Genomic DNA, 23,618 nt, shown 5'->3' with positions numbered 1-23,618 from the left:
GTGCCAGAGTTCAGAGAGCTGTTTACTTAGGCACAACTGCGCCTGCCAGCCGGTCATAAGCTCGGGGCTGCGTGCATCTGCCGCTCCCCTCTCCGCTGCCCCGGGTCTGGAGCCTGCCGTTGGGAAGCCGGCGACAGAGATCGGACAGTCAACCGAACCTGATTTCCTGCTCCTCCTCTTAGGAGCCTTGTGTGGGTTCCGCATCTTCTTGTTGGTAAGTACCTGCCCTGTATGCCCCCGTGGCTCGCCCAGACCCCTGCTGCTCCGTGAGAAGGCTACTTCCCTCTCAGACCTGGCAGCCGAGCCAGGGGCCCAGGAATGACTGGCAGCCGGGCGTGGGACCCTCCCCCGTGCACCGTGTGCACTCCCATCCCTTCAGCATCACCCTGTGCGCCTCTGGCCTCAAAATGGTGCAGGTAATGCCAGGGCAACTGGTTAGAAACGCGGGGGAGAAGAGTGGGCGGCAGGGTCTTGCACACAGTCTGTACAAATAACAGTCTGGGGCGGGTGAAGTGGACTCTTCATCAGAAATAGGTGGCCAGACACAAGTGGAGCACTGACGCACAGCAGCTAAACCGGTAGTCACAGAAACTCTGAGTTCTTAAAACATGCCCTGTGGATTAAGATGGTCAGAAAGACCTGTGTCCTTGACTCAGAAAGAAGACAACAGCATCCAAGAGATTTTTAGACCTTGTGTTATGAGCAGACACTGCTTCTCACGCCTCGATGGAAATTCATGGCGGGATTTTAGTTCTGTTGGTGCAGAAAGACTTTTTCTTTTTTTAACATGGGCTTGTTTCTCTCATTTCCAGCAGGCTTCTTCTCTTGCAAAATCAAAGGCTTCTTTGGGAAGAGATGAATATATGTATATATGTGATTCTGTCTTTCCTTCCTCCCTCAGGACAACTGAAGTGCATTTCTCAGTGTCTCCTTTCTCAACACTCTTGCCAACTAACCCTCTGCTTTATTTACCTACCAAGATTGTTTCTTTTCTAAATTTCACTTTTATGTAAATCGAACATGATTCTGGAAATATTTCTCATGCAAAAGGAAGAACGCTTGCCTCTAATGCCCAGAGGTCTCGGGGCTAACATTAACCTTTCAGAGCGTTTCCTTGGTCTCTTTCTTGGCAGTCCTACCATACAGTGTGATTTTAGACCTGGTTTTTCTAAAGGCTACATGGCGTTTTGTTAGCTTGATATAAGTTAAGTCTAATGTTGGGCATTCAAGTTGTTTCTCATTTTTTGCCAAAGTCATAGTGTGATGACCATTCCTATACATAAATCATTGATTGCATTTCTGGTTGCTGCCTCAGGGCAGACTCGTAAGTGGAATTACTTGGCCAAAAAGATCGGATGATTTTCAGGAGTTGGGGTGCCTTTTGCCATACAGCCTCCCAGGAAGTTTGTAGGAATTTCCACACCCACCATCACTGCATGAAAATGCCGGTATTACGGCACTCTTGGTATCAAGCATTTTTATCTACAGCTTTGATAAGGAAACCCAGAGGGTATTTTACTTGGCATGTCTTTGATTACCTTACATAAGCTATAGACTTTCTTTCATGTTAATTAATGTGATATGGTGACTCATAATAAGAAATGCATATTTGGTTTTTGTCCCCATTTCTGGCACAGACCTCCTAAAACCCTTGGAACTTCCTAAGTGATAATCGAGGTAAAGGTGTCTTTTTTATTCAGCCCCTTTCAGCCACCCCGAGTTTGTTAAGGACTTGACTTTTGGAAAGTCCCCGAGGATGGGGCTGGTTGCCAGGAGAAAGCACCATGTGATGAGAGGGATGGAACGTTCAGCCCCGACCCACCCCCAGCGTCTAGTGGGGTGAGCGAAGCTAGAGATTGAGTTCCATCACCAATGACCCCTGGTTCCAGCAATCATCCCTAAAATACAGACTTCAAGAGCTTCTGGGTAGAAGAACACGCAGAGGTGCTGGGAGGGGGACAGGCCCAGAGAGGGCACAGAAAGTCCAAGACCCCCCACCCCACCCCGACCCCCATCCTTTGCCCTGTGCATCTTCCACTGGGCTGCTCCTGAGCTGTATCCTTTTATAACCAGGATTCCAGGAAGTAAACCGTTTTCCTGAGTTCTGTGAGCCGCTTTAATAAGTTAATCAGACTCAAGAAGGGGGTCGTGGGAACCTCCAAGTTAGAGCTGGTTGGTCAGAAGCACAGGAGACAAACTAGACTTGGGGGAGGTGGTGGCAGGGGAGGGGGCGGCGCTCGGCTTGTGGGACAGCCCTTAACCTGTGGCATCTGACACTGTCTCCAGGGATAGTGTCAGAATTAAGTCAAAGTGTAGGACATACAGTTGTCACAGAGAATTCCTTGGTGACGAAAAACCCTCACTTATTTGGTGGAGGGTACAAATAGGGAAAAAAGCGTTTTTTATAATTAACTCTTTTGCTTTCCTTCTTATGTGACTAACTCTTCATATGCTTTGTCCATTTTTGTGGGGATTAATGTTTTTCTTATCTGTTTGCATGAACATTTTTATATTAGGTTTTTAATCAGTTCATATTTGTGGCAGATATTTTCCATCGTCATTGACTTTTATTTTTTGTTGTATAGAAATGTGTATTTTCAGCAGTTAAATCGATACAATTTTTTTTCTGGGTAGTTTCAATTTGCTTTTAAGCTGAGAGAATTCTGTCTCATCCATAAATCAAATATTAACCTTTCCCTATATATTTTTTTTCCTTTTGCCGTTGGTTCCTTACATTTTACTGCTGGATCCACTTGGGATTTATTTTGGTTTGTAGAGTGAGATAAGGGCCTAGAATAATTTTGTTTTAAGTCATCAATTGCTCTAGTATTAGTTAAGTAAAGCCCTTTCTACCACTGAATTCTCATGCCAGTTTTATGGTGTATTAACGGCATATACATGGCTTTTCTGAGATATTCTCCCCTCTGAGCTGTCTCTCCCCTCCCCTGGCCATTCTGTCCTATTTGGCCCACCTTCCCCTCAATTATTCCCCCACGGCTCCCTGGGAGCCGGACTCTGGCCTGCCTTAGGCCTCCTCAAGTAAATGACATCTCAAGTGAATTAATGTAACAAATTATCTTTAGAAGTTTAATCCTCAGATACACCGACAGCAGGGTCTCAAAGAAACTGAGATTCTGCAGGGCTTTCTTCTGGACCCCTGGGTGCACCCCGCCTCAGCAACCTCAGCCCCGTCAGATGACACGACTGAAACAATTTAGTAACACGCGAGCTGTTTAGTCACGTGCTCACTGGTCCTTCATGCAGGGAAAACAATCCACAGACGAGGGGAGCACGCCTCCTGGGGGTCGGGAGCAAGAGCAGCTCTCACAGAAACACAGAAACAGGGTGGGTTGGCTAGGAGGCCAGGGTCTCCCTGTAAGCCAGCAGGTGCTATTCCCTAGGGCAGGCGAGCTGCTGGGCTGTGTCAGGTTTCCTTGACAAGGGCTTCCCCTGCAGGCTGACTTGGGTTTAGATTTGTGACCTGAGCTGAGGCTCCATGTGTGGGTCCCGAAATACGAATTAACTTTAACAGCCCAAACCTAGATGTCAAGAGACTTTGGGAGGGGAGCCCCAGATCCCTAGCGATTTTGTGAGGACACAGACCTTGTGCCCGCCTGGCAGCAGCAGGCAGGTGGAGGTCCTAAGAGCAAAGACCCTGGCAGAGCAGAGAGTGCAAAGGAGCGGCAACCTGGGCCCTGTCCTGCAGCATCCCCCACCCCCCCCCTCACCCGCCACCCCTGCCCCAGGGCAGCCCACCGGGAAGCAGAAGGCCTCAGTCAGTGCCCCTCCACCAGAGAGACCAAGGAAAGACTGGCTTTCTGAAGGAAGAACTGCATCCTCTTGTGGGGGGAAGAGGTGAGGTTCTAGAAAACTCCGCTTCCCTTTCAGGTAACTCCCCGGGTAGCGCAAAACTGCAGGTCTAAGTCTTGGCAACTGTCTATTACTCTTCACCTCCTCCTCTTCTTTCCTCTGTTTGCTGAAGGCAAACCACATGCAGCAGGTCCACGGTGGGACCTGGGTCCCAACTCAGGAACCCGATGCCTGGGCCTCGAGCCAGACCTCTCACCTCGCCTCCAAGGCCCTGAGGGACCTGGGTCTGCTCACCTGTCCAGCCTGGTCCTGTGCCCTCATCACTGGGCTGTCACCCAGCCCTGGGTCATTCCTCCCCCTAACAGATATTTATAGCCACACACTCTCTTTCTGGAAGGCTCCTCCCTGGCCCTTCCACACCCCTCAGGCCTCAAACCAAATGTCCCCTTTGCGGACAGGCCTCCCCTGACCCTCCGATCGAGACTCGGCACTTCCTCGCACCAGGCCCGCTCCTTCACTCATCCTGTTTGTTTGTGTCCCAAATCTTTTCAAAACTCATAATTATCTTTTTAAACACACATGCTTGGTGTTTCCTTCCCAGCCAGAGTGTAAGCTCAAGGAAGGCAGGTCCCTAGTCTGCACGGCCTATTACTGACTCCCCAAGGCCTGTGACTCAGGGAATCAAACGACGTGTGTCATCACTGGAGTCACGGGGTGAAACCCTGCCCTGGGTGGTGAACCTCCCCGTGGGCAGGGCAGTTGTGGGGGGAGGGGCCCTGTCAAGAGGGACAGCCAGTGGCAGTCACTAGTCCCTAGCACTGTTTGCCCTGAAACTCTGCTTAGGGTCCTGTGCCTCTGAGCCACCCCCCACCCCATAATCACCAAAGGAGGATGGGTCCCAGGGTGCAGGCGCTGTCTCACTTTTAGGGAGTCCCCACCCCCTACTAAATTTGTTGTGCCCTTTGTCCCCCGCTGGACCATCCGCTTGCCAGCCGTGCTAACCAGCCGCAGACAACTGGACAGAGAGCAAGTTAATATTAACGGGCCGCCGGGACGGGCCGCCTCAGCAGCCGGCGGGGCTCAGGGCGCCGGCAGGTTTCTGCTGGCAAAGCTGTTTTTATTTACATGGAAAAATTAAGTAAACCAAAACGTCACCGCGTTCCATAAAAAGCTGCCACTGGCCCTGGGAACATCTGAAACCCGGGCCGCCGCCAGCCAAACATATCTGGGTCACACGGCTGTGGCCCCGTTTTCAAAAATAAGAGCCTGGGCTCATCTTTCTGCCCGAGGAGATATGACGCATCCCCCTTCTTCCTCCTTTTTATTTTCATCAGGAGCCGCAGCCAAACCGGGACACACTGACCCTCGGTGTGTTCAGCCAGGGACATTCTCGGCAGGGCTGGGGGCCTCTGCTGACGGCTTGGCTCTCTCCTGGGCCTGTACGCCCTCCCTTTTTAGCTCCGCCCCCCCCTCCACCTCCCCCACCCCCCCAGCTCCTTCATTCCCCTCCCTCCTCCCCTGAACCACAGCTCAGGCGGCCTCACAGCAGGCCCCAGTCCATTTCAAGGGATCAAATTAGCTCACTCCCAACAGCCCCCAGGAACAGGCCAGCAGATGCATCCCAGGCGAGCGTGTCGGCCAGGCAAGCTGGGGACAGGCCCCAGGCCACGCGGCTGTGGGCAAGAGAGCAGCGACCTGAACCCAGGTGGCCTGGCGCTCAGCTCCATGCTCTTCACCGCGGCGCCCGACGGGAGGGAGGCCAGCCCCCTGTGAGGCTCTGTCCATGCCCCCCCAGCACTACCGTCTCCCTCAGAAGGTCACTTTTCTGAGCTTGAGTCTCCCCTCCGTAATCATAATAATGTAAATAGTACCCGGGAATCTTCCACATCCTGCACATAAATGACCTCACTTAATTTCCATGGCCTCCCCAAAGCAAGTTACTGTATTCATTCTGCAGATGAGAAAAACAGGCCGGGAGTTCTCATTGTGGCTCAGCAAAAACAAATCCAACTAGTATCCGTGAGGACAGAGGTTCGATCCCTGGCCCTGCTCAGTGGGTCCGGGATCCGGCATTGCTGTGAGCTGCAGTGTAGGTCGCAGATGCAACTCAGATCCTGCATTGCTGTGGCTGTGGTTAGGCCGGCAGCTACTAACGACTCCGATTCTACCCCTAGCCTGGGAATTTTCATATGCCATGAGTGCAGCCCTAAAAAGCAAAAAAAAACATGGGTGCAGCCCTAAAAAGCAAAAAAAAAAAGAAAAAAAGAAAGAACAATAGACATTATGCAACTAAGGTCACACAGCTAGTAAATGACAGAGCTGGAACTTGAACTCAGGACACACAGCTTCAAAGTCTCTGCTCAGAACCACTCTTCCACAGTCCCCGCTGAACAAGAGGCGAAGTGTGTGGTGTGCACACACTGTTGCTGTGAAAGTTAAAGGGCTCGATGCACATGATGCCACAGGGAGCAACGTCGGGTTCCTGCAAGTGATTTCACAATCCTGTCCGACGGGCCTCCCCAGCCACCAGCTGCGGTAACTTGGGGAAGTTACAGAGCCGCGCCAAACCCCAGTGCTCTTCTCCAGAAAACAGATAATAACAGCAAAACAGCTCCCGGAGGGCGGCTGTGAGAAACTTAACAACACCTGCGAAGCGCTTAGCCCAGGGCTGGCACAGAGGGAAAGCGCGACAAGATTCTGAGGGCAGTACTGAATTATTAATAGCCCTCAATCAAACTAGGCTCCTTCTCAGACCCCCTCCAGTGACCAAAAAGACCTCTCCAAGCAAGGTCTGCCCTCTCTGGTCCCCTCTAGCTCTCCTAAACCGTTAGTGAAACCAAAGGCCAGGAAGGGAATCTGACAACCAACAAACAACTCGTGACTTTTTTCTTTCAAGATTCTGTCCCACAAACCTTGCAAGCTGTGTCATGTCTGACGGCAGCAAAATTATGACATCCAATTTTCCCAGGCAGTTCTCAAGCCATGGCCGCGACTGCTCCTGGTGGTCCCAGGTCGGGGGGAGCTCCGGCCCCCTGAGGTCAGCTGTCCCCACCTCTGAGTCCGTCCTCAAAAGTGGCCTCAAAGTGTCCAACCCCCAAAGACACAGGCTCACACACAAATTTGAGAAGGAGAGAATACGCAGAAACTTACATTGAGGAAACAGGAAGAATACAAAAATAAACAGAGAAGGACCAGAAGGAGGAGGAGGAGGAGTCGGTCCAAAAAATGAGGAGAGGGAGCCATTTAAGAAGCTCTGTGTCTGGAGTTCCCATTGCGATGCAGTGGTCAATGAATCTGACTAGGAACCATGAGGTTGTGGGATCGAGCCCTGGCCTTGCTCAGTGGGTTCAGGATCCGGCGTTGCTGTGAGCTGTGGTGTAGGTTGCAGACGTGGCTCGGATCCCGCGTTGCTGTGGCTCTGGCGTAGGCCAGTGGCTACAGCTCTGATTAGACCCCTAGCCTGGCAATCTCCACATGCCACAGGAGCAGCCCCAGAAAAGGCAAAAAGACAAAAAAAAAAAATGCTCTGTGTACCATGGCTGACGTCCAGGCAGCCACTCATAGGTCACTCAGCGGATGTTCACTGAGTGTCCACGACCTGCCGGGTCGTTCTGGGTGTTGGGGATATAACAGGTAAAGGTAGATTTTTTTCAGGGTGGGAGACCTGGGCCCATGGCATGTGGAAGTTCCCGGGCCAGGGATCAAACCTGCGCTACACCAGTGCCCCAAACCCTAGCAGTGACAATGCCAGATCCTTAACCTGCTGAGCCACCAGGGAACTCCTACATAGATTTTGATACATAGATGATAGAGCCAGGCAGCCACAGACTTTTGTTTGATTTGCGTAACAGATAAAAAATCCTTGCCCTCTCGGAGTTTACATTTGACTGAAGGTTGTGGGTGGAAAACAAAAATATTCAGAATGTTAGTGGGAAATGCTACGGAGGAAGAGCAGGAAAGGGGCACAGGGTGTGCCAGGTGCTATGGAAGGGCTGTTAGTCTTTCAGAATGCCAACCCGGGGTGGCCTCCCTGAGAAAGGGACAGGGACACTGGAACAGAGACCGAGGGAGGCAGACATGTGATAACAAGAGCGTCCTGGGCGGGGAATGCCAAGTGCAAAGGGCCAAGCTTGCCTTCAGTTTCAGGAAAACACTAAAGAAGCCAATGGCAGCAGCTGCGGGACAGGGCGTGGACGGCAAGAAGGACGGAGGCGGGGGCGGGGGGGGGGGGGCGGCGCTGCGCTCGCTCCGGCAGGGACCAGCCCCCGCGGAGGAGGAGGCCCGCTCCCCGCTAACGCCGCCCCTGCAAAGAGGGCGCCCTTGGGAGCAGGAGTGGCCCCTGGTAATAAGCCGGTGTTCCAGTCTAGTCCCCACCCTCCTGGAGAGGGAGCGCTGATGGAAGGGGGCACTCCACGGGGCACTCGTATTCCTCTCCGCTGGGCACCCCTAAGATCTGATTACGTGCTTCATGAATGAAGCCCAGTTTCCGGGGCAGAGGAGCAGCGGCCACCCGACAGGAGGGGCAGGGTGGCTGCTCAGAGGCGTGCAGGTGTGAACGTGGGCAAACGACGAGGAACTCGGCGAGCCCCAGTGTAAAGTCTTGTACTGAATAGCATTAGACATTCGGGCAGGAAGAATGAATTGAAAAAACAGGATGAGGTGGGCGATGTGGCGGGGGAGGTTGTTTTTGGTAAGTCCATGCAGAGAAGGGAGTTTTGTGGGGATCTCAAATGTTGGAATGAGGAGCTCCTGTTGTGGCGCAGCGATAAGGAACCCAACTAGTGTCCCTGAGGATGTGGGTTCGATCCCTGGTCTCGCTCAAATCTTGGAATAAGATGAAAAGGTAAAATGTGCAGCCACGATTAGAGCAGCGACAAAGGAGAAGCTGCAAAGGGCACGAGCAATCCTGGTATATGACAGTCACGTAATGATTCAGCTGACCGGGAGAGACGTCACCACATAAGGAAGAAGGGCTCGAGAGCTGGACATCGGGCCACGGGCCTTCTCTGCGAACGGGAGCGCAGGCACATGGGCGGCTGGCAAGTCCATTTTGATTCTGCAACCCCAGAGAGCAAGCAGTGGGCCTGCAGGCATCAGAAGTAAGCAAGTGTCTGGTCTCCTGCTCGGTCAGCCCTTCTTGAGCGTTCCTTATGGTCAAGGGACAGGCCACGGAGGAAACCCATGCTCTCCAGCCACCTGCCCTCTGCCTGCCAGGTGTCCTGTGCTCAGGGCTCGGTGGCCAAAGGGCTTTTCCTGGCAACCGTCTGCCGGAGCTTGGGGCCTCCCTCAGATACAAGCTCATGAAAGTTGCGCTCCTTGAACATGCAGGTGGCGAAAGCGCGAGTGAGAAGATCAGGATACACCCTCTGCGCCTCGCTCAGCCTCCATCCCATCAGAGCGAAAGCTTTCGAGAGGCTTAAAAAAACGAAAACAGACAAACTGCTTCAAAAGAATAGCCTGAGAACGTCCTCCTTCTGTTTCTCTCAACTGGGAATCTGCTGCCCTGGGCTCTCTGGTGACAAATGCGAAGCCACACACCTCCGGGCTCTGAGTCAGGATCTGAGTCTTGGTCCAGGGGCCCCACTGCTGCAAAGGGGTTACGCTTAACAATGACCGTCATGATGGCAGAAAGGTGAGCAGCCTTTCTAAAGAGCTCAAACACACTGATACACAAAACTGAAAATGATTTTTGAGAAAAAGAACCGATAGTACCTCCCAAGGAAAAGAGCAGAGATGGTCAACCGACACCTGCAAAATGTTATTAAACCTCCCTCGGCACAAAGACACAGTCAGCAGCGCTGTCATTCTTCACTATCAAAGATGAAAAGACAAGAAGATTCGACGGGGGAGGATGAGAGGAAACAAGCCCTCAAAGGGCTGGGGGAAGGATAAACTGAGTCACAGAGTCACCGGGGCATTATTTCTAACACTGCAAAACACAGTCGTAAACCAGAATATATAAACCACACTCGATGGGACAGCGATATGCAACCGTTAGCAGTGCTGTTTAGGAAACACTTCTAGTGACAAACGGAAACACTAATGGAAACCCTAACGCTACAATGACGTTTACAAAGCGGGATGAAGACACACGCACTTACCTGATCCCAACTGTATGAAACAACACTATGGAAGGACATATGTCTTCAAGGGGTTATTTCTATAGCCTTGAAGTTACAGATGATTTCCAGTCGTGTCTCCAGACTTTAGCTTTTTTTTTCTAGTTTTCTACCCACCACCCATTACATTATTATAAACAGGAAAAGTCTCACCTAAAAATAGCAACAGTGACTCAGCAGTCCGCCCCTTCTGCCTTTTGAAGGAAGCACAGGCTTATCATTAAAGGGAATTAAAAAGCTCATTGTGGTGAGAATGTGATTACTGGGAGTGTTAAAAAGTCAAAACAAAATAAAACAAAAAATCAGGGTAGGCCATTAGGGCGGCAGAGATGAGAGCCATACGGTTTTCCAACCTACTGTCCATAACTTTTCACTGGGAAGTGTTTAGAAAAAGAAGCGAGGACCAGCTCCCAAACTTCTGCCCATATCCTCACAGGAGGCTCAGAAGAGCCAGTCCTGTTAGAGGCATCTGCAGTAACTAAAGGGCCCGATGTGACATTTTCATTCATTCAAAAAAGTTCCAGAGTTCCCGTCATGGCTCAGTGGTTAATGAATCTGACTAGGAAGCATGAGGTTGTGGGTTCGATCCCTGGCCTTGCTCAGTGGGTTAAGGATCCGGTGTTGCCGTGAACTGTGGTGTAGGTCACAGGCGCGGCTTGGATCTGATGTTGCTGTGGCTCTGGCATAGGCCGGTGGCTACAGCTCCGATCAGACCCCTAGCCTGGGAACCTCCATGTGCTGCGGGAGCAGCCCTAGGAAAGACAAAAAGACCAAAAAAAAAAAAAAGAGAGAGAGAGAGAGACAGTTCTGACTGTGTATCAGGCACCATTCTGGGGCTAAAACACGAATACTGTTCTTCAGAGAGGTGACAGCTGGTGCGAGCATGCATTCTGGCCTTCAGCTGCATCAGCGTGTCGGCCGAGGTAGTCCGGGAAAGCTGGTGGCAAACGGATCGGACTCGCAGAGGCGGAACAAGGGGTAGTAGGACTTTAGGAGGCGGAGTGGAGTGGCTGAGGGGGTGGGCAGTGGGGGACGGGGACAGCCTGGCCGCTGCTGGACTGAGCAATGCGAGCCGGGGAGGAGGCCGAAGGGAGCAGGGCCGCGCTAGAGAAGCTGAGTTCAAGTCTGCAGCAGCCGCAGATGGCGGTGAGCCCAGCACCACGCGCAGGAGTTGGGACTGAGTTGTCTGGGCATAAAAGGGTCAGATGGGGGAGGAAGCCCCCTTCTCTGCGAGCCTGCTCAGGGGCTTCTCAGCTCCACTTTGATTTTGTTCCACTCGCTACTGAAAACCTCCAACAGGTCAGCTGAGAGAAGAGGAAGTCAAAACAAAGGCTCGCGGCGCCTGGGGACCTGCTCCGAGACGCGGCTCATGCAGTCCCCTCTGAGAAGCCCGGGCATCTTTCTGCATTCAGCTTAATAAGAATGTATTTGTTTGTTAGCCCAAGTGTAACAGGCTTGAAATAAGAGGAAGCAGTTATACAAAGGCACCCCAACTCCCAACCCATCGGTTCCTGGACTGAAGAAAAACCAAACCTTATTTCCTACAGCACAGTGACACAAATCCAGGGTCCAGGGTTTTGGAAGCGGGGCCTTTAGGAGGTGCTTAGGACTAGGGCAGAGCCCTCATGACTGGGATCAGTGCCCTTGTAAAAGATGCCCTAGAGAGCTGCCTGGTCCTTTCACCATGTGAAGGCCTGAGCCAGGAAGTGGGCCCTTACCACCCCCAATCAGTGGAATCAGAGCCTTGATTTTGGCCTTGCCGGCCTCCCGAACGTGGCGAAAGAAACCTGTTGTTGGTGAGCCGCCCAGTTGGTGATAATCCGCTATAGCTGCCCACAGGGGCTCGGGCACCGCCCGCTCCCCCAGCCTGTCCGCATCCCGTCCCCTCACCATGCTGGTTTCCCGCGTGCAGGACAAGGGTGGCTGTGGTCAGGCAGACTCCCCCCAGCCAGCTTTGGGAAAGGGGAGGGGCTGCGCCTCTGTCCAGGGCCCCAGACAGCCTCCACTCCCTTCCCTACTGACCCCGGGGCCGCCCTGGGTCCACAAGGGGACACCACTCTGCTCTGGCCCTCAGCTCAGGATGGAAATGGCTGGGAAATGTCCATCCTGGGAAACCGACGAGTGTAAGGACACAGAATGCAGACGGCTGTGTCAGAGGCCAGTGTGGATTAAAAATTTAGTGAAAAGGTTTTCCCAAAATGATGCGGAAGGTACACAGTACATACCCTATATCCTGAGGAGAGACTGCAGTAGGCAGGCTTCCTCCAGACCCACTTCACCGTATTCAGTAAACGCTAAAAAAAACATTTCTACACCTGAGCCAGTGATTTAAGCCTACAGAAAAATCAGATTCCAACAGGAATCATTCACACGGTACTTTTCTTTGACTGTCAGTGCTTATGATGGGAACGAATGGCAACCATGTGTCTGCTATTATCACGGGTTCGTCTATGACATGAACTACTATGCAGCCATTATCCATGTTCCGATTGCTTTGCTTTGTTTTAGGGCCGCACCCCGTGGCATTTGGAGGTTCCCAGCCCAGGGGTCGAATCGGAGCCGCAGCTGCCGGCCTACCCCACGGCCACGCAATGTGGGACCTGAGCCTCATCTGTGACCCACACCGCAGCTCACAGCCGCGCCAGAACCCACTGAGGAGGCCAGGGATCAAACCTGCATCCTCGTGGATGCGACTCGGAGGTGTTTCCGCTGCGCCGTGACACGAAGGCGGGTTTGGTCGTTCTGAGGGGCGTTTCCCACAGATCCCTGTGGAGCTTCCAGAAGGGAGACCGGGAACTGGAGAAGCAGCTGGGAGGGAGAGGGGGAGAGGCGACCACTCACGGGTGTGACTTGCTCGCAGGTGCCCAGGAAGGCGGCGCTGTGAAGGGCGGGGAGGATGCCCACCCCGAGGTGGAGGCGCGGCGCCCAGCTGCTGTTCCCGGGCATCGTGCTGCTCACGGCCGCGGTCATCTTCCTGCTGTTCTACGCGCTCCTCTGGAAGGCCGGCAACCTCGTCGACCTGCCCGACCTCCGGATCGGCTTCTACAACTTCTGCCTCTGGAACGAGGGCACGGGCGCCCTGCAGTGCCACCAGTTCCCCGAGCTGGAAGCCCTGGGGGTGCCCCGAGTGGGCCTGGCCCTGGCCAGGCTGGGCGTGTACGGGGCCCTGGTCCTCACCCTCTTCGTGCCGCTGCCCCTCCTCCTGGCCTGGTGCAACCGTCATGAGGGAGAGTGGCAGCTGGCCGTGGGCTTCCTGGCCACGGCCTCCGCGCTGCTGGCCAGCGGCCTGGGCCTCTTCCTCACCTACACGTGGAAGTGGCTCAGGCTCTCCCTCCTGGGGCCCGGCTTTCTAGCTCTGGGCGCTGCCCAGGCCTTACTCATCCTCGCACTTATGGCCACGGCTGTGTTCCCTCAGAGAGCAACGGACAAGAGCTTGGCAGCTGCCAGTCCCGTCTAAAGGCTGACGTGGTCCTAAGCGTTCGGTTTGAACCATGCTCAGAGAAGGTGCCAGAGCATTTCACGGGCTGGTCCATCTTCTCAGCCATCCTGTTTCATAGCTACTGCTGATCTCGAGCTCGGGCAGACAGGACCCACCGCGGAGCGGGTGGGGGCCCCCCATGTTAAGGGGGACAAGAGGCAGCGCGGGCGGCCAGGGCTCCTTCGCTTCATAGTGTAGGGCTGTCTGTCCCTCGGGCCTTCCAGGTTTCCTAGGAACACCCGAAAACCACGCAGCTCATTGTCACAAGAATTCCTGCTTTAATTAACTGACCTGTGCGAGCCATTCTTCCTTCATCCTCAGAACAATGGGGGAAGAAGGCTTCCTGTCATGGGGCCAGGTTTCCAGGATGAGCTGCCAAAAGCCAGACTGGAAGCCAGTGAGGATTTATGAAGGAAGACCTCAGTGTCCCTGGGGGCCCTGGTTAGCAAGCCCCCCATCTCCATCCAAACTGGGTAGGATGCAGGGAGCCCCTGGCCTCCGACACCCGCCTCAGGAATGATCTGAGTGATCCACCCAAGACAAAACCCATGGGCAGAAAGAGCAGGCTTGGTGGCTTCAGAGGTTCCCCTGACAAGTGTGCCAGACCTGAAACCCGACAGAGCAGGGGGTCAGTTGGCAGACGGCGCCCAGCACGCAGCCGGGGCGTTCAGGAGCCGAACACACCAGATCCCTGGTCCGCAGAGGAAGGTGAATGAACAGGACTGAACGGTTCCACATCCACGTAAACGCTGCACCCCTTCACCTCTCACCCCGGAACCGGAAAGGACACAAACACAACTCACGCCACTGGGGGATTCTGTGTATTTTTAGCACCCATGTATTGAAAACCTAGACAGCAAGTGGTCGCCTCATTCTATGCCTGTCAAAAGCTGCACTGAATACAGAGGCCAAAACACTCCGGCGTGACGGCTTGTCCTTGTTGTCTCCTTTGGGCTCCTGTCCCAATCTCCCCAGGGGTCAAGGCCCAGGCCACCAAGGGGGAGAAAGGTGGCAGCTCCGGGGAGGAGGCCTGTCTGACCAGTCAGGAGGCTTCCCAGTCTGGACACAGAGCCTCAGGTTCCCAGAGGAAGCCCAGCTCTGCTGCTGGAGGTCAGATTCAGGGCTGGACGAGTGAGGGCTGGCAGATGGATTGACGGCCTCGGGGTGGAAGCTCGTTTTAAAATAGGCTTCCTCCTCCAGGAGACCGGGCGTGGGAATCCTGGTGGACTTCGCAGCCACCCTTGTTCTTCTCTGAACACAATGAAGGTGACGCTTTGGGTCCAGTATGTTTGACTATCACGACCTCATTTCCCTGGAAGCAGGTGACAAGGAGACAGACGGCTGGGGTCCCCGGCCCTGGGAGCTAGGCTTGCGCAGGGCGTGGGAAGGAACCCTAGCGGGAGCTCAGTCTGACTCCTCACTTCCCAAGGCCTCAAGTGTCCTGGGGCTTCTGCGCCCGGGGGGCGGGGGGACTCTGCCCCGGCCGCTCTGAGCAGAGAGTCCTGGACGTTTGTTCCTCAGCTGAAAAATATCTCCCGGACGTATTTTAACGCATCGTGGTCCTGCTCGGGGCTTGGGCTGCGGGCCGGCTCAGAGCCGGCGGGCCCCGGGGGAGGGCGGGGGACCGGCGCAGGGGTGTCCTCGCCGCCGCGCTCCTCGTCCTCACTCCTGGTCCCGGGGGGACGCGGTGCCGGCGGCGCCGAGCTGGCCGGGGAGCGCGCTGGCTTATCAGCGCCGGCCAGGGGCGGCTGCTCCCAAGGCTTTTCCTGTTTTCGGCCCTGCTGAGTAGGAGAAACGGCAGGCAAAGCAGATGGGCTTGCGCTTCCTTAACGCGCTGGTTTGGGTCAGCGACGCAGACCGTATCCAGAAGCAACAGTGAAGCCAGCGTGTGTGCGTGTGCACGTGTGTGTGTGTGGGGGGGGGGGGAGACAGGTCAGGCCCTGCGCCGCATCACAGGCGGCCCCGCCCCTGTTCACACCCCACCCCACCCCACCCTGCCGGACGCCTGAGCAGCGAGGGAGAGCAGCAGGCGCGGCGGGGGCCAGCAGCACGGAGAAGAGAAGGCCTAGGCGTCCTTGGAGAGGCAGGGGCCCCGAATGGAAGGAGCACGCGCTAGGACACGAGCCCTGAGGCGGCAAGTCACTCACTATGATTAAGGAAAAGGCCCTGAGTCTCAGTTTCCTCATCCGTGGACGAGGGATAATAATACCTGCAGTCGCTCTATCAGCAGGTTATTGCAAGGATTCAAGGAGATAGGAATATGTAAACGTCTCTGGGCAATTATCAAGTACTACACAACCCTATGGCGGGACGATTCTCATTCGCTCCCGCAAGCCAGGGGACTCAGCGGCCCTGCGCAGGACGTCACCTCGCCCGACGGAGCGCCTCCAGAGAACACCAGCAGTTACTTCTGTCCCCTCCACATGCCACCAGCACAGAGTCACCCAAAGAGAAAGGGCCACGCTCCCTCTCCCAGCCGCACCCTCCCAGGTCTCCAGCCCCAAGGGCCCGCAGCCCCGGGCCCAGAAGGAAGGGAGCCTCTTTTATTAGCATGGACCAGGGCCTGGTCTAGTTTCTGCCTGTCAAGAGTTTCTGACCCTAAGAAAAGACACAGCTGACTGTACCTCAATCAGGATCCCCAGAGCGACGTCTACCATCTCAGCTTCATTCATGCAGTACACGGTCCTCGTGGCAGGAAGTCTGCGAGAAAGGCACGAAGCTGCAGAGGCACAGAATCGCCGGGAGGGGGCGACGAGAGCAAGAGACCTGCCCCCCAGGGGCGAGAGAAGCAGCTTCCCCAGGGCCCGAGCCAGGGACTGGCACCGGGGGTTCACCGGGCAGCGTCGGGTCTGGAAATAAGGCGCGCTGGCCGTCTCCTGAGAGTCACACTAACACACACACAAAGTGGATGGGAGCAGATCCAACAGGCCGAGACATCCCTGAACCCCCGCAGTCCTCTGCAATGCCCCCCACAACCAAGCATGAACACAGCAAAGAAGGGACGCTAAGATCAGAGAGGGAGGCTGGTCAATAAAGAAAACAGAAAAGGAGGAACCAGAGAGAGCCAGTGAGTGTCTGGGGCCTTGGCCAGGAGGGGGCAGGGGCATCCCCTCCCTGGCAGCCTGGGGACCCCCACCATGACCACCCTTCAACCAACACGCCCCACAGATTCTGATCTGCCGGCCCAGCAACCTGCGGCTTGTGTCTGCCCCTGAAGATCTGCCAGCAGAGAGACTGGACCGCCTGGTCCACTTCCTGCCCAATGGATGCTCACAATTTTTGTGGCAAATGAAGAGACCGGGCCATTTGGACAACGGGTGTCTGAGAGCTTGGCTGATGTGCGTGACCCAAGAGGGGGAGGATTAATCCAGTCTGAGAGGAGTGGCCACAGGGCCTGATGTGCCCATAGAGGCTGAGGCCACGCCCGTCTGGGAGGGGTGAGAGGGGACAGCTCACTTTGCCACCGCAGCCTGTGCACCTCCTGAGAGCTGAGACAGGTCTGCAGACTGAAATGCCCCTCACCTCACTGTTCTGCCAACACCAGAAGACCCAGCCCCCCGCAACCATGACGCCCCAAATCCCTCCCTCTCACCCCCACTGATTCCCCAGGAGGACCCTGACCAGAAGCTGCCCTACCTTGCTGCCGCCGTGGGCACCAGGTCTGCTCTCCTCCTCTTGGTGGTCTTCTTTTCAGCCCCGTGGGCTGTCATCCAGGTGGGAAGGACTCTCTTTTTATTTTCAGATTTTAAGGCTTCCATCTCCCTAGTCTGTCACAAAGAGGAGCCAGGGTCCAAGCTCTGTGACTTCAGGACAGCAAATCACACCAGGAATGACAGGTCTGTTTGCTGGATGGGAGTCTCAGCTTTAATTCCTACAAAGAAGAATAAAACCCCATGAATTCCGATAAGCTGGAATTCTTCCAGGCATCGGCCAAGATGACTGGTCAGGGCAGGACGGAGGTGAGTGGGGCCCAGGAGACTCAAATGGGCACAAAGGGGGAGGTGTGGCGATGGGCTCAGGGAGAAGCAGCCTTCTGGACCTGCCTCGGGGCCAGGGCCCCACATGGGCAGCCAGCCCCGAGCGGAAATGCCCCCAGCAGCCTCTGCACTGAGCCATTTGACATGTTGCTCATTGTCCCCGGCCTGCCCAGACTATCCTAGTTTTCAGCATCTCTCAACCATCTCTCCATTGGCTCCCCCAACTCAGACCTCTCATTCCCTCTATCTTCTGTGGTTGTAAGAGACCTCAAGGCCATTTCGATTTACAATGAGGGTTTCACTGGCCAACATCCGCTCCCTTAATCCAAAATTATTTCTGGGAGTTCCCATTGTGACTCAGTGGTAATGATCCTGACTAGTATCCATGAGGATGCAGGTTCAATCCCTGGTCTCGCTCAGTGGGTTAAGAGATCCAGCGTTACCGTGAGCTGTGGTGTAGGATGCATATTCAGCTCAAATCCTGAATTGGAGTTCCTGTGGCTGTGGTGTAGGTCAGCAGCTCTAGCTCCGATTCGACTCCTACCTAGCCTGGGAACTTCCATATGCCTCAAGTGCAGCCCTAAAAACACAAAACAACAACAACAACAAACAAACAAACAAAAAAAACCCCCAAACTTCTGATGTCATATTTTAGCTGGGCGTTGGGGTCAGGGACAACTGTGCCTGGCTCCTCCCATGTGTGAAATGGATCGGGGGAGGGTGGGCCAGCCTCCCATGTAATGCGGCTTCTTCCCACCAGGCCCACTCCCAGGGGATTCCACCTCAGCCCCTCCTCCTTAAGGCTCAGCCCCGCCCCAGGACTCAAGGGATGCAGGTTTCCACCCTCCGCTTAGTTAACCCCAAATGCAGCTCAGGGTCCCTGTGTACAAAGGTTCTTATTGGAGCAGAGGTGTGACTAGAAAAAGGCCAACTAAGAATAAGAGGTTCCTCTTTGAATCTTAACTCGATCTTTTATTGCTCCTCTAGAATGGCTGCTTACAACTTAAAAGAAAAAAATTGGGAGTTCCCCTTGTGGCTCAGTGGGTTAGGGACCTGATGTCTCTGTGAGCGGGTTGGATCCCCGGCCCAGCTCAGTGAGTTAAGGATCCAGCGTTGCCACTAAACTACAGCTTAGGTTGCAGATGTGGCTCAGATCCAGCGTTACATGGCTACAGCATAGGCCGGCAGCTGCAGCTCTGATTGGGCCCCTGGCCCAGGAACTTCCATATGCCACAGGTGAGGCCGCAAAAAGGGGGAAAAAAAAAAAAAAAGAAATTACCAGGACATCATCCTAACCTTTCTGGCCAGAGAGCAGACTCACTTCTGTCAAAATTCAAGAGGTGGTAACAGTCATTTCCACATCTAAAGAGCAGCTGCTAACTGCCTGGCACAGGCACAGCACAGAGGTCAATGCATATATTGGTTTGACCCTTAGGCAGATACTATGAGACCCATTTTACAGATGAGTATCTGAGACCTGGCAAATTGCACGAAATCACAAAAAAAGTTCGAAACGGCCGGGTCAGGACTGGCACTCCTCCAGACTCCGGGCCCTGTGCTCCCTGGCCCGGTGGCTGGGGGTGATGAGGGCCTGGGACTCCCCGGCGCCGCCCCGCGGGTGCCGGCCCTGCCCAGCGCTCCCGATTCTCAGCCGCCGCTTCCCTCCGGGACCCCGTCCCGCCCTGGTGCGAAGAGACCGATGCCAACCTGCAGGAGGAGGGGAGACGCCGAACATCCACGCGGGGCCTCGCAGGCTACCCGACCACCCGCGTTCCCGGCGCTCCTCCGGCCCGGGCTTCCTGCCTCCGGGCCCCCAACCCCTTCTTGGCTGCGGGCGCGTCCGGGAGATGGATTCTCGGCGGTTTACGGAGCTCAGATCCCCGCGGGCCGGAAGCCTGCCCCGCGCGCACCGTAACCCGCCCCCCGGCTCCGCCGCGTCCCTGCGCTTCCGGCTCCCGGCCACCGGCCTGCGCAGAGGCGCGGGCGCGCCCCCTGCCGGCAGCTCGCGTGATCTGCGCCCCGGGCCAAGGAGCCAGGACACCCCAGCTGATCAGAAGCCGGCCCCGCTGTCCCGGGTCCTGACAAACCCACTCCTTGACCAAACTCAGGTCAGGCGCCTCTGAACTCTCTTCTCAACTAGGCCCTGTCGCTTGGACTCCACATTGTCCGTTTTTAGCAAGAATACTGCCAAGTTGGTTTAGCCAGCGTCCACCCACCCTCCATATCTGATTTTCAGCTGCCACCAGCCCCCAGGTGATGCCTGATTCCCCCCGCCTGCCCTCAGCAAGAATCCTGTTAGGTCAGTTTGGCCAGAATCCCCCTTACCCCTGATGTTTCCTCTTAATTACGCATCCACTGACGCCAGCCCTGCTACTTTTCCTTGCAGTGCTTGAGCCCAATCTTTTCCCCTGCTGCAAAACCCTATTGAATAAAATTTGCCTTATTGTTCTTTAAGAAGCATCATGAATGATTTTAACAGTATTTTGTACCCAAATGTGTCTCTATTTGAGGCTTGCTGATTGGATTTTGTTAAAGTGTCAATTCCCAGGCCCCCTGAACCAGAAATTAGGGGCAGAGGAGCAGGTGGATCTGCATTTTTGAAAGCTCTGCCGGAGGGGGGCAGGGGAGAATTCCCAAAGGAACCAAGTTCCGCACTCTTTGGAGGCATACATCCCCCTGGGAGCAGGGGCGGTTCAAGGTGAACCCCTCAGAGGCAGGAAGGGAAATTAAAGACTGTTAACATTTGTTATCTTGAAAGTAGGTCTTACTAACAATATTCAAATTGGCCTTCGAGGTGTTGTTCCCTGCACTAGCGGGGCTGCTCTGGCAGGCTGCCCAGGTGTCTTCGCTGCTTTCCTTGCAGCCTGATGCTGAGCACTGCAGTTCACACGTGGGGTTAGCATCTAGTTTTATTTAAAATCACACCACTCGTAGTAACCTAAAAGAGGCAGGCGAAGAAACCCCAGGTGTCAGACACAAGTAAAAAGGCAAGCACAAGCCGTCGCAGGTGAAACTCCTACCATACTTTGAGGCAAAAGGATGATCAGAACCGACAGTCCGATCCCCAAACACAAAACTATCGAGACGGCCATTTGAAGTGTGATTTACAACCAATAGCTAATAATAGAAAATTACTCTCCATGTGCTGGAAGTGCAGGGTGGTGGAGAGTGATCCAGAGCTTGAGAACCCTGAATCCAGAGCCAGGCATTCTCGCTTCCAGCTGTGTGGCATCTCAGCTTCTCCAAAGCACTTTGACCCCATACTAATCTTCAACCCGAGCGAAGGAGGCTGAGCCAGGGAAGTTTAAATCCTTTAGCTGTGGGATGAGCCAGGGCTCTGCCTGCAGCCTCTTCAGGAGGCCAACCCCGATGGGCAGGACCTGCTTCTACTCTGGTCCTCTAACTGAACCCAGGTTCGGCTGCTCATCGCTTCTATGGCAGTAATTTGAGAGGCAAGTGTCACTAGAAGGGAAATATGCCTTCATCAGGAAAGTTGGCAATCCCCCAAGATTCTGCTCAACCATGACAGTTTTTAAAGGGAAAATTGGCGGGGGGCAGGGGGGTAGAATCTCAGTGACTCACTGAGGCAGGAGGTTGGGTTCTGCATCCTTCTCCATTGAGTGCTGACCCCTTTAGATGTTATCTCGCCGGCATCATCTGCCTGCAGGATTGCTCAGGGGGACTGTTGAGGGTAGAAAGCTACTCATTGTTTATGTTAAGGCCGCACCCACAGCATTTGGAAGTTCCCAGGCCGGGGACTGAATCTGAGCCCCAGCTGCGACCTACACCACAGCTGCAGCAATGCCGGATCCTTTCACCCACTGTGCAGGCCTGGGGATCAAACCCGTACCTCTGCAGTGACTGGAGCCACGGCAATCAGATTCTCCATTTTTAATTGTTAAAATTTTTATTCTTTAGATTTTCTTACTAACTTCATTCATCATCCTTTTTGTCTAGGAAAAGACCAGGTTAGACAAGGCATGGTGTGCATTCAGGAGGGCCTAAGTTAGGAGTCCGTTTCAATTGCTCAGTGATGTCATTCCTATAACCAGGTTCTTTTAAGGTTAGAGGGGAACAGAAGTGGGCACACAGGAAAGGGCAAAAGAGCTGCATTTGGTTCCAGGGCAGGCTCACTGACCTCTAGGGTCCTCCGCTCCCACAACTGTGAGCCAGGACAAACCCGAGTCTAATTGGTGGAGATGCATCATTTTGTTTTGTGAATAAAGGAACAGAGAGCACTTGCTATTATTAGAACCACTCCCTCCACCTTTTTCTCCTTAAAAACCTCTTCCCATAACCAGCTGAAAAATGGGGACTGAGGAGCAGGAAACCAGCCTCTGCATAAAAAGTTTCCCGTGTGAAAGTCCGAGTGAGGATGAGAAACCCAAGCTGTAGCATTCAAATGGGTCAGAGTCAGCTCCCGCAGCGCTGTGATGGCTGAGCTGCGGGGGTCTGTCTTGGAGCAGAAGCAGGGGAGCACGGCCAGGCCCTGAAGGGAGCCAGAGAAATGCGCCTCATTCTCCCGCAGAGCCCAGCCCAGAGCCGGGGCCGGGGCCCACATCTGCGCCCGAGGCATGAGCTCGGGGGCCTGAGGCTGGATTGGGTGGTTTTCTTCCAGCTGCCCTTGCCCAAGCTAGTGGAGGGGACTTGCTAGGGTTCCCAGCTAGCTGCCAAGCAGGTATGGAGGAGAGGTAAACTGAAGTTTTGACAGCCTTTACTGGAGGGTGGGAGCTCATCTTGGGGGTGGGGGGCGGGAGGAACACCAGGGGGAGTGCCTGCTGACAGGCCCTGGGAGGGGCTGGAGGCCGGAGACAAAGCCAGGTGGGGGCAGGGGGGCCCGCAGCACATGCTGCACGTGGTAATTTCAAAAGGTCAGAGGTTAATGGTACTGTGGTTTCGTTTCTAGGCGGCCTCAACGTGATGTGGAACCTCCTTCCACCTCTACCCATCCCGATGGAGCCTCGGTCACATCAGCTATGGGCCAAGCTCACAAGAGGGAGGGAGGGAGGGAGGGATCCAGCCCAGATCCCAAAGGAAATGACAGGAGACAGTGTTGTTCTTCTCCAAACCTTAACGACATTTTTAGCAAGCTGCGGGGACCGTATTGAGAGGAGAGAATGGGCCTAAGACAAGCTTCGAGATGGAGAAAGTTAAAACCGTGAATTCTCTCTCAACTGAAACACATGAACACTTTTTAAACACCCTACAGAATCACTGCAGGAGCTAAATAATGCTGCTGTTTCAATGCAGAAGATGGCAAAAATTATAAATGGAAAAGTCTTGGGTTTGCTCATCTGAAGGAGGATTACCAGGTGGCAATGGGTGAAAATATGGAAGCGCCCATGACCAGGTCTCTGGGGTCTCAGCATAACTGAGCCACACACATACCCCTGTGGCCCTTCCAACGCCCAGAGAACTGGAGCCGAAGCTTCAGTACCAGTCTCCTCATGATGTTCCAAAAGGAGGTGACTGGGAGCACCCCAACACCAGACCTGCACCCCGGATCTGGACTGGAGCCCAAAGAGCCTCTGTACCAACCGTGCTAAGCAGTCTGTCAAGTATCCAGTGTCCTAGCCTGAGGTCCAGGCCTGAAATCCCACCATGAGGTTTGCGGGCAGAGGATGTGCCTCCCCGCCCCGGATGGAAGGGCAGGCCAGGGAAGGGGGTTGTCCTTCATCCCCAACCCCCACCCTGTGAGGGCATCTGCCTCCAGGTCCCACCACAGCCAGGGAGCAGAGGGCCAGGGGGTGGACACAGCCCTTGGCCTGCTTGCTCCTGCCCTCTGGCCACTCACCAGCAGAGGGCGCTGGCGGTGACTCTGTCAAACTCAAGGAGCTGAAATTGAAAGGAGAGGCGCCACCATAACAGGTCCTGGGAAATCGGAGCTACCAGGGTGGAGAGGAGCAGCATGCCTTTGTTCCCAGAAGCTTCTGTAACAAAAGTTGCCAACTCTCAGGGAAAAAAGAGACACACTGGCCGCCCTGACTTAAGCCCAGAGAAATAGGAACGGCAGAAACCCTAGTTAGCCGGTGGAACAGTAGAGAGGTGTCCTACTTCTACGGCAAAGCAACAGGCCAGTCTCAGAGAAGGTCAGCACCACGCCAGTGAGGTAAAGGCTGCGGCGTGGGGCCCAGGCTCAAACTGACCATCGCCAGGGCAAAGGGGAAAAGGAGACGCTCTGCCGCACACACATTCCAGAAAGAGACACCAGGTGGCCGCAAGAGCATCCTTTTT

At 54.6% G+C, this 23,618-nt stretch overlaps 2 protein-coding genes across 4 annotated transcripts; one reads left to right on the top strand and one right to left on the bottom strand.

Annotated features, from left to right (window-relative positions):
* The first annotated feature begins 76 nt into the window (after positions 1-76).
* TMEM140 (transmembrane protein 140) lies at positions 77-14,324 on the top strand. Its single transcript, XM_047763203.1, has 2 exons — positions 77-214; positions 12,790-14,324. Exon 2 carries the CDS (start codon positions 12,826-12,828, stop codon positions 13,384-13,386), a length of 561 nt encoding a protein of 186 aa, XP_047619159.1. The 5' UTR covers positions 77-214; positions 12,790-12,825; the 3' UTR covers positions 13,387-14,324.
* CYREN (cell cycle regulator of NHEJ) lies at positions 14,212-19,226 on the bottom strand. 3 transcript variants are annotated; one of them, XM_047763204.1, is made up of 4 exons: positions 19,092-19,226; positions 17,044-17,278; positions 16,032-16,107; positions 14,212-15,241 (listed from the first exon to the last, which is right to left on the bottom strand). In XM_047763204.1, exons 2-4 carry the CDS (start codon positions 17,163-17,165, stop codon positions 14,954-14,956), a joined length of 486 nt encoding a protein of 161 aa, XP_047619160.1. In that variant the 5' UTR covers positions 17,166-17,278; positions 19,092-19,226; the 3' UTR covers positions 14,212-14,953. The 3 variants fall into 3 exon arrangements, with proteins under 3 accessions (XP_047619160.1, XP_047619162.1, XP_047619163.1); XM_047763206.1 differs by having other exon boundaries at positions 14,212-15,188; XM_047763207.1 differs by having other exon boundaries at positions 14,212-15,185.
* Positions 19,227-23,618: the final 4,392 nt, after the last annotated feature.

Source organism: Phacochoerus africanus, chromosome 16 (genome assembly GCF_016906955.1).
Source record: "Phacochoerus africanus isolate WHEZ1 chromosome 16, ROS_Pafr_v1, whole genome shotgun sequence".
Taxonomy (NCBI): Eukaryota; Metazoa; Chordata; class Mammalia; order Artiodactyla; family Suidae; genus Phacochoerus; species Phacochoerus africanus.
The sequence above is the reverse complement of the archived record's forward strand: the minus strand, read 5'-3'. Positions and strand labels throughout refer to the sequence as shown.